The sequence below is a fragment of the Panthera pardus genome, unplaced genomic scaffold (genome assembly GCF_024362965.1).
Source record: "Panthera pardus isolate Hobbes unplaced genomic scaffold, ASM2436296v1 HiC_scaffold_24, whole genome shotgun sequence".
NCBI classification, from domain to species: domain Eukaryota; kingdom Metazoa; phylum Chordata; class Mammalia; order Carnivora; family Felidae; genus Panthera; species Panthera pardus.
Window position 1 is genome coordinate 65,611,684 of NW_026526810.1, and position 9,797 is coordinate 65,621,480.

The window sequence follows — 9,797 nt, forward strand, 5'->3', positions numbered from 1 at the left end:
AGCGCGTATAGTCCCTTGGGCTTGTTGTAGCAGAGTCCTGAATGGATTGGAGCTTTGGGGGAGGTCAGGAGGTTCTAAATTGGAAATGCATTGTTTTGTTGTTGCAAAGAGTCAAGGTAAAATTTGAGGATGAATTCATTAGGTTTCTCTTAAGAAAATAGTCTGTGTATGCATGGAAACTCTGTTCTAAAGATTTGTAGCAATAAGCCTTCTACAAAGGCCTGAAGAAATCCCTTAGTCAGGCTTTTGGTCCCCTCCTTAGTCAGGGAAAAGGCAAGCTCTAGGTGAGAGTCGCTCCACTGTTTATGAGGAAAAAGACTCATAGCCAAAATGTAGGAAGAGGAAGGGTTAAAAAGAAGAAAAATATTATTGCAGAGAGAGTTAGATCAAGACAGTCTTCTCTCCCTCAGATGACAAAAGCCAATCTTGCCTTTGTGACTTTTTGCTGAGAACTTGCATTAAATCTGTGTGCCTGGCTCAGACTAAATGATCCCCCAGGCCCCATCCTTGTCGGGGTCTTCCAAGAGCAGAAATTGCATCCCTTTGTTTAGCCCTAGATCTGAAGACTCTGCACAGGGTTCAGGAGCCTACATCCAATGTAGAATCACAGACACCAACTTCAGGACAACAGGGAAGTCATGGTGCTCTCCTAGAGATACTGTCCCCTGGTAAGGCATGCCAGTGCTCAGAAATCCATGGGTGATATTCAGGTAGTTTGGGTAGCTGCCAACAGTCAGTCACTGGGACTGGTCCAGAGAACAGTAGTCTTTCAGAAGCTTTCCAAAATGCCAAGTCCAATGGGGCAGGCATTGCCCCCTTACGTGGTTAAATTTTGTTTCAGAGGAAATAAAGAAGTGGGGAAATGTACGTGAATGTGGCAAGGTTGACATCCTGAAAGCAGCTGGTACTGTCAACATGGTGTCTGCCTCTCAGAAGGAAACATAAACTTACAGGGGTTCTTGGTTGCCTGTTGCTTCCAGGCCAATAGTGGGATTTGGCGTGTTATCTTATCTTTGAAAAGAGAGAGACTAGAAAGAAGGAGGGAAACAATCATGTTGTAGCTGATTGCAGTCTGATCGATGTTGGGCAAATTGCATCTGAGCGAAAAGTATTGTATTTCATTTTCCCTTTAAATCATTTCCACTTGAAATTCAGAATTATCTGCAGTGTTACAATCAAATCTCTGAGGCTGTGCCTTTGGGAATCTTAGGGAAAAAGGAAAGAGATGAAACTGATGCTTAGCCCCTCTGCCAGGACTCTGACCTGTGCTCTCTGGTGATACTCTATTTACTTCTTCAGTTTTCTCTTCCTGCAGTGATGGAGTGTAAAATGATTATGTGAAGCTCAGTTAGGGAAAGTGAGAATTTCAAGTCAAGCCCTCAATCCTTAAAGTTTTGACAGCAAATAATGGCCCTATACAACCATCGTTTCCTTTGGCTCTAGCCCTAGACTCTAGATTTCTGGTGATGAGACCGAGTAATCCATAAGGCCTTCAAATTCTATTTCACATGATTATTATATCCTCCTGAAGCTTGTATCTGGATCCAGATACGGGAGGAATTATAAAACAAAAACAAGCGGTCCAAAGCAAGCAGCGGCTTCTCTGACCCACATCCATGGACACACAGCACCCTGGGCTCTCCATCCACTACCAACTTCTTGTTCAAGCCTCAGATCCTTAGAAAGCCTTTCCTTGGGCTCGGGGAATTAGGAGACAGATTCCTTATTATTGTGAAGCTCAGTCTGAGTGATGGGGAAGAAATTAGGTTTCTAATCAAAAAGCAGTATCTGTGACCCAAGAGAAGGGAACCAGAATGTAAGAACCAGACCTGTGTCTAAACCCTCTTCAGCCAAACATTCACTCTAAGAAATGTCACTATTCCGTGCCCCATCCCTATTCCCAAGCGATCGTGTTCTTCTTGGAAAGGCCTCCAATAAACTGGGAGTTAAATTGTCCATCTTGAAGGCAGCTACCAGTCACCTGTCGCCTTCTTCTCTTCCTCTATGTCAGCTCTGTCCCCTGTCTCCGTGCTTCCTGGCTGGGATTTCATGCACACATCCTTATCCAGCAGATACACTATTATTAGCTTCAAAGGGAACTGAGCCTCTGTGCACTCAGCCCCTTGATCTCATCGAGGGCAGCTTTGTAGTTCTCTGAGCTGTGGGGTCTCTAGGCTGGGACCCAGGCTGGGGAGGCAGGGCACAGATGTTCTAGGCCAGGCCCCAGGGCCAGCCCCAGGCTGGTTACTTGTGAGGCAGTGCTGCGATGTGCTCCTGGGATACCCGACAGATGTTTTTTGGAGCCGGCACCAAACTCCTCGTGGAACCACGTGAGTTGATTTTTTCCACTATATTTCTAGGGATAAATTGAGTCCTGGCACTGGGGCTGCCATCCAGTTTGCATTACTTGGGAAAGTATAACTAGGAGATGGAGTAGCCCAGATGTGGGGGGTGGCCAGATAAAGACACTGGGCTGAGTCCCTGAAGCAGCTCTGTAACTAGTTTTGTTTTTTAAAAAAACATACATTCAAACTGCATCCCCCACTTATTTCTGAAATCTTCAGGGCAGCCCAGAAAATGCCAGGAAAACTAGAAAAATCATACTAATTGCTGGGGCACATGGTGGGGGAGGGGATGTGCAGGGACACTCTGGCCCCAAATCTCCAGAAGGTTGTTTCCATTCTTACCCATCTCTTTGGCTAACCTGACTAGTGCACATGCCTCATTGCAACCATAAGCAAATGCCCTGTAGCTTGGAGGATTTAAGACAGAGACAGTTAACCAGGTCAGAGTAATCAGGTAGAGCAAATGTGTATTTCAATGTTAAAGTTAAATCCCACGATGTCAGAGAGCCTTGAATTTGTGAGTGACATTTGTTACAGATGGTACAATCCTTAGGAAACTGATAGGACTCAGTGGGAATCTAAAACATAGATGATTTCTATGTATACAAGTTAAGAAAGGCTGTTCAGGAAAGGTATATACTTCTTCTGGTATTGTTTACCAGCACATAACCTTAGCATTGGACTGTTACTCATAGAAAGAGAAAGTCTGAAATAAAATAACAATTGTCCAAACAAATAGCACTTTGAAGCCCATAGTGAAATGTAATTACACTTGTGGGCCAAGAAGAAAGACCAGCAATTCTCAAAAAAATGAACAATTAGATCTTTAAATTTTGGACTACAGTAGGGCAAATTTTATCTAACTCGGATTTTGGGTTAAACTGAAAACAAAATCGACTAGTTTACATATGGCAACCATATAAAATGCATTCTGTTTTTTTTAAAAAAAGGTTCAATTCAGCCAGATAACCTTTTATTTGGTTATCATGATACCAAAGAATGGATTAGATAAAACACTTCATTTTCAAACAATTGTTTTCAGTAGATAGGTATTCACTGAGAAAAGGGTCTGAGAAAAATGTTTTACCAAATGAATGCATTATGCTTTATCTGAAATAGTAACAGATTAAGAGCTCAATATCATAAGTGTATGACCTTCTTCAGACATTTGTCTTGTCAGCTATGTTCCATTGTTCAAATTATTCAAACCAAATCTCTCTAGCCCCAAGTGATCATTGACAACTGCCTTTGAATTTAGATTTTAAAATCCCAAGCAAGCCTTAATTATCCAAGTAAATCAGTCTAGGATTGGGTCATACTCTGTAGTAACCAAGGAAATAGGATTGTTTTGTTTTGTTGTTTTGTTTGCTTTGTTTTTTAATTACTGGTTTCCTTTCTCTGTATCTCATAACTCCCTTGAAAATCAACCAGAGTACATGTCACCAAAGTCAGTATAGTGAATGAGAAATGTTGCAATTCTGAAGACAGGTGAATGAACATGTGGTTTTTCAAGCCGTTGCTGCCGAGTTATCAGTGTCTGTTATCAGTGGCTTCAGCTATGCCGGAAAGCAAAACGATGAAGGTTTCCTCACATGGGTTGAAATTAGGTTCCAGGAGAGCCCCCTGAAAAAATCCCCAATCCCCATCTTGTCTAGAACTGAAGCCAAAATATATGGAACCAGATTCTTAGGAATGAGTTTCCTGCCCTTAGTGACTGAAACAGAATCCAGTCTTCCAGCTGAGCTTCCAGGCAGAGAAAAAAGTGGTAACAAATTTTTTCAAAAAAATATTTGGAGGCTAGTTAAGGGGGGGGGGGGGGGCGGTGGTCTCTGAACAGCTGATTCCCTAGGAAAGCCCTGATTGGCCATTGTCCATTTACAAAATGATGATCAGAAAGAACTTCTAGACTAGCAAACGCACCCTCTCAAGCAGATATAACCAATTTATTTGTTTATAGCTCCACTACCATGAGCTTCAACAGCTAACGCCCAAATCCAAATTAGGACAGAGTATTAGAAAAATGATTGCATTTACTCACCCATTACCAAGACTTTTCATTTAGCATTACCTTATATCTTGATTATAGATCATAGTAAATAAAAGTACGCTGGAATTCAACATTTTTAACTTGATATCACCTAGTTTCAAATAGAAGAGCTACATTCACACAAGTAATTACTACAGAAAATTGACAGTTAAGCTTCTGTTTGGAAATATATCTAGGTCACCATCCACAGATTGGTTGTCTCTCCTGATTTCAGGCATCTTCACAGCACCCTCCTTTTTTAACAGTTATTTGAAGATAGCCTAAGGATCCAAGTCTTCATGGACAAAATTTATCATAATTCGCAAACCTTAATAAGGCATGATGGGAAAGAATCAATACTGCCTCCCTCAAAGCTTTAAAACTTTCAGTTTCAAAGAAAGAAAAAGATGCATATACAGAGTAGCAGATAGATGGTAGATCAAGGTGAGGCATGAATGCAGAGGAGGCCAGGAGGAGATCCAATGATTAGCACCAACACTCCATAGCTTCACTTAGAATAAAATAAGAACTGGGTTTAAACTGGTTTTACATCTAGGGGCACCTGGGTGGCTCAGTTGGTTGAGCATTTGACTTTGGCCCAGGTCGGAATCTCATGGTTCATGAGTTTGAGTCCCACATCGGGCTCTGTGCTGACAGCTCAGAGCCTGGATCCTGCTTCGGATTCTGTGTCTCCCTCTCTCTCTCTGCCCCTCCCCCCCCACTCACACTCTGTCTCTCTCTCAAAAATGAATAAATGTTTAAAAAATTAATATCTATAAGGACTTCCTGGGAATAATAGCTGTTATCTCTGATAAAAGACTCAGAAACTATAGGATAGTCCCTTACAACAAAATAAGTATTTACCTAAAGGCAGAGAGATGTACCACTTAACTTCAGTGGTTATCCCTTCCAGTCCGAAAAATGAGAAAGACACCCTAAAGTGACTCCAATACTGCCATCCTCAGGGTATTTGAACCAGTCATGTAGTCCTTCTCAGACCCTGATTCTTTAACTGAGCACCAACCCTGTTCTCATTCTAAGGGCTTATGCGTTTAAAATAAACCAACGATGCAGACAGATATTCAACCTGACTGCAATCATCCAGAGGACTGATTAACAAAATATAGATAATTGAATCTCAGATGATCCAGAAACTTGTTTGTAGTTGTTATTTTCCATCTCCACTTCCAGCCATGTCTCTTAGCAGCTCCTAACTAGAAGTCTGACTGACTGCCTTTCATTTCCGCTTCCCTTAGCCACCTCTTTCATTGGGTGTTAACAAGCCCAGGTCACTAAAGGATGCAGGAAAGTCTGTATTGCAGTATTTGGCCCCAAAGGCATTGAAGTAAACCCCACCGTTTAACTCCCACACTTGTGGATAATCATCTTTCAAGATAAATTGATTATATTTGCAGAAAGCCAGCCTCCTGCCACACCATCCGTTTTCATCATGCGAAATGGGACGACGGTTGCTTGTCTGGTGAAGGATTTCTATCCTAAGGATATAGACATAAAACTCGAATCAACCAAGAAAATAGAAGAATTTGACCCTGCTATTGTCGTCTCCCCCAGTGGGAAGTACAGTGCTGTCAAGCTTGGTCGGTATGAAGATCCAAATTCGGTGACCTGTTTGGTTGAACACAACAGTAAAGCTGTGAGCTCCACTAACTTTGAACCAAGGACAAATTCTTCAGGTAGGTCTCATCTAGTTTCAAGGGGCTGGAATTGTAGGGAAGAAAAATTGAGGGAAAGGGAAGCTGAAGATGTAAACTCTTGACAGATCATTCTCAACGTGGCTTCATGCTAGAAATAAGACTGAGCCCAACTATGGCCCGTCATTGACTTTGAACTTAACTCTGCATCCCTGAGCTGGAATCTAAGATAAAGTCCATCTTATTTCATCTCCTATCTCCTCTTCACCAGTCACTGTCTCCTTGATACTAATGACTGTCCTACTACTAGACTCTGGGTTAAAAATTCATGCACAGACTATGGGGCACCTGGGTGGCTCAGTGGGTTAAGCGTCTGACTCTTGACTTCAGCTCGGGTCATGATTTCACATTTTGTGGGATCGAACCCCATGAGGGGCTCTGCCTTTACAGGGCTGATCCTGTGTGGAATTCTCTCTCTCTCTCTCTCTCTCTCTCTCTCTGCCTCTCCCCTGCTCTCTTGCACTCTATCTAAATAAATTTTAAAAACTTTAAAAAAAATCTTTAAAAAAAATTTGTGCACAGTCTAATCCAGTGTGAATGCCAAAACAAAGGGCAGCCCAGCCTATCACGGGATTGAGAACCCTCGTTCATCCTACAAATTAGAAACATACCTGAATGTGGGCCTCATAGTATAATGAAAAAATTCCAGAATGGGAAGAATGTTGGCTGTGTGAATAGCTGTTTGACCTTAAGCAACTCATACCCCTGATCCTCAGTTTACTTACTTAAAGTCTCCTCCACTTTTCAAACCTCAAACCCTTTGAGCCTCTTGGTTGCCAGTAAATCCCTGACCACTGCTGTTTGTTCCAGGTACTGTAAAACCAAAACCAACGGAAACTGAAAACATAAAGCTAACTCCAAAGAGCATCAGTGAGCCCAAAGGTTAGTTGAAATCAAGGGTCAACTTCAGAACTGAGTGTTAAAGCAAACTCTGTAATTGTCAGACAGGGCCAAAAGTCAGCAGATTTCAAAAGAAAACAAAAACCATACCTGAGCCCAGCTGGTTCCCTCTGAGCCTCTCGGCGAAGCTTGCCTGGCTACAAGCATGGGTTTCCAAAGCTTGCCTGGCTGGGAGTAGCAGCAGCCTTGGGTCTCTCAGGGCCATCTGCCACCAAGCTAGGCTTGCAGCCCAGGCAGAATGATGGTGATTCGGGGTAGGCTGGTGTCTGTGTGTTGTGGGCCTAATTTCTGGAAGGGAATTTAGTTTCTTGCTAAAGCCGCTACCTTTACTCTTTTTCAGCCACAGTTCATCACAGTTCACAGTTCACAGCCGGGAATGTAAACATGCTGTCCCTCACAGTGCTGGGGCTCCGGATGGTGTTTGCCAAGAGTCTTGCCATCAATTTTCTCTTGACTGCCAAGTTATTTTTCTTTTAAGGTAAGAATTAGCTTCTTCTTATGCCTACCTCAAGCCAAACTATGCTGCACATGGAGAAAAGGAGTTTAGGAATGTAAGGGGCCAAGAAGGCTTGGAAAGGGAAGAACACAGAGACACAATAGGATTTTTTTTTTTAATTTATCTTGAGAGAGAGAGAGCGCACGTGAACACATGTGCATGGGTGGGGGAGGGGCAGGGAGAAGGAGAGACAGAATCCCAAGCAGGCTCTGAGATATCAGTGCAGAGCCTGATGCAGGGCTTGAACCCACAAACCATGAGATCGTGTCCTGTGCCGAGGTCAAGAGTCAGATGCTTAACCGACTGAGCCACCCAGGTGCCCTGAGACATAGTATGATTTAATAAAGGTGGGCCACCTCAGATACTCAGCATAACACCCCATCTCCTGTTGTCCTCCTATTTCAAGCCAGACTCAAAATGTGTTATGTAGTATGATGTAATACTGGCCGATAATCCCCACCTCCAACCCAGGAGCTAAAACCTTGGAGCTATGTAATGAGAAATAGTTTTCTTTATTTGCTATTTTGTTTATCTGGCCAAGGGGTCATGGTTATTTGCAAGGCCATCAGTAAAGCTTCACCCAAAGAATTTCCGGAAACTGCCTTGCCTAGACAAAGGAGATGCCAGCTCCCATCTCTTTATCACAGGACTCCCAGTGTATAGACCAGCCCATCTTTGGGATGAACCTACATGCCCATTAGTAGTAACCAGCACACTGCTAGCTATTCAAGATGCATACAAAGTTGCAGTTGAGACATTAATTATCTGCCTGCTACTTGCATTCCTTCTTCATGTAATCTTAGACATGAAGTTTAAACCGGGGCCTAGGTTTGCCCTTTTTCCAGTACCCCCAATTCTCCCCAGTCCCAACTCCTGATCTAGGGACAACTTTAGATTTTAAGTGTGGGACTGATCCAACCCAGCCTGAGGACATGTCCAATCATTTCCAAATGGGTGACTGGTTTCCAGGAGTCCCAAGGACAAGAGCAGTGTGGCTATATAAAAAGAGCACTACACTAGGAGACAGAAGACGTGGGTTTTCACCCTGTCCTTGTCACTAACGCTCTGCTACCCTAGCCTAGTTGTCCACCGCTTTAGGCCTGAGGTTTTTCACCCATTAAACAAAGGAGTTAAGAAAGACTAAGGAGAGCAAATGAGTTGCATGGCTTATGCCAATATTGATAAGCTAATACTGAGTAGCTGAATTATGGTCAGGTGCAGAAAGAACCATACCATGATAGATTAGTGATGTCTGTAATGATGCAGGCACAGCAAGTACTGGCCATCCCCAGACTATGTAAGTACTACAATTCCTCCCAGCACGGACTATCTGTGATCTATGACACTCTGATCCTTGTCCTTCACTTGCAGGCTGACTGGCTTCAGAAGGCTGCCTTATGAAACTCCCACATTATGTCTTCACAAAAGCCTACAGAGGAGCTGTCTCTTAGACTTCTGGCTTCTCGGTGATTCAAGGTGACCGATCCCAGTCTTGCTTAAGTGGCTGCTACCCAAACCATCAAAGCAACAAACCCAGCTCATTTTCCAGCTTTGTGGAAAGACACAAGTCCTAGGGAGTAGGGCGTTATGGTCCTAACTGCTCTATCTGTTGCTTTATAAAGGAATATAGGACTCATTTTTTTTATTATTATTTCTACAACAGATACACTTTGAAAATAGTGTTTTGTTCCCTTAACTTTCTTTGCCTTCAAAAGTAGAAAGTGGGAGCCAACAGATTCCCAGCTCCATACTCCCAGAGGAAAACAGACCCTGGGGGTTGGAGAGAAGATGCCCTTCACCTAAGAGGAATGGCTCTTTTCAGCCCAGCACTAGGTTTGCCTCAAGCTGGCATTCTCATCCACAAAAGCACTTTCTGCTTTCCTTAGTACTTTACAAACAAAATTAAATTTGACTTCTCATGCAGCCAATGGGGTTTCTAAAGCCTCATCTAAATACTCTCCAAGCTATTAGCAAAGATCAGGGTAAAATACAGAGAAAATTACTTTTATCAATTGACTTCACAAACATGAATTGACTCCTTCTAAGTTCCAGGCACCGAGCTGAGGGTGTAAAGATGAATGAGAGGTGGGTCTGCTTTCAAGCGACTTACTGTGCAAGCACTTTTGGAGGGAGGGAGAGGAATGAGACTCCTGGATTTGGGCTGTAAAAAGAGTATCTTTACTGGGTTTTGCCTGCCAATATATGCACAGGGAATTTGATTTCAGTGGATGCTGACTCTTGCTTGCCCCTTGTTGTTGATGGTATTCTGCCATTCTCAGTGTTGTCTCTGTTGCATTTATTAAAGTGCATCGAGTGTG

The 9,797-nt window shown here is 43.0% G+C and overlaps 1 gene segment (V, D, J or C); it reads left to right on the forward strand.

The window, feature by feature from the left end:
• The first annotated feature begins 673 nt into the window (after positions 1-673).
• LOC109255677 (T cell receptor delta constant-like) lies at positions 674-9,797 on the forward strand. The segment is given in 5 exon segments: positions 674-2,330; positions 5,787-6,065; positions 6,894-6,965; positions 7,324-7,461; positions 8,851-9,797. Coding segments are annotated over 4 exon segments (552 nt in total).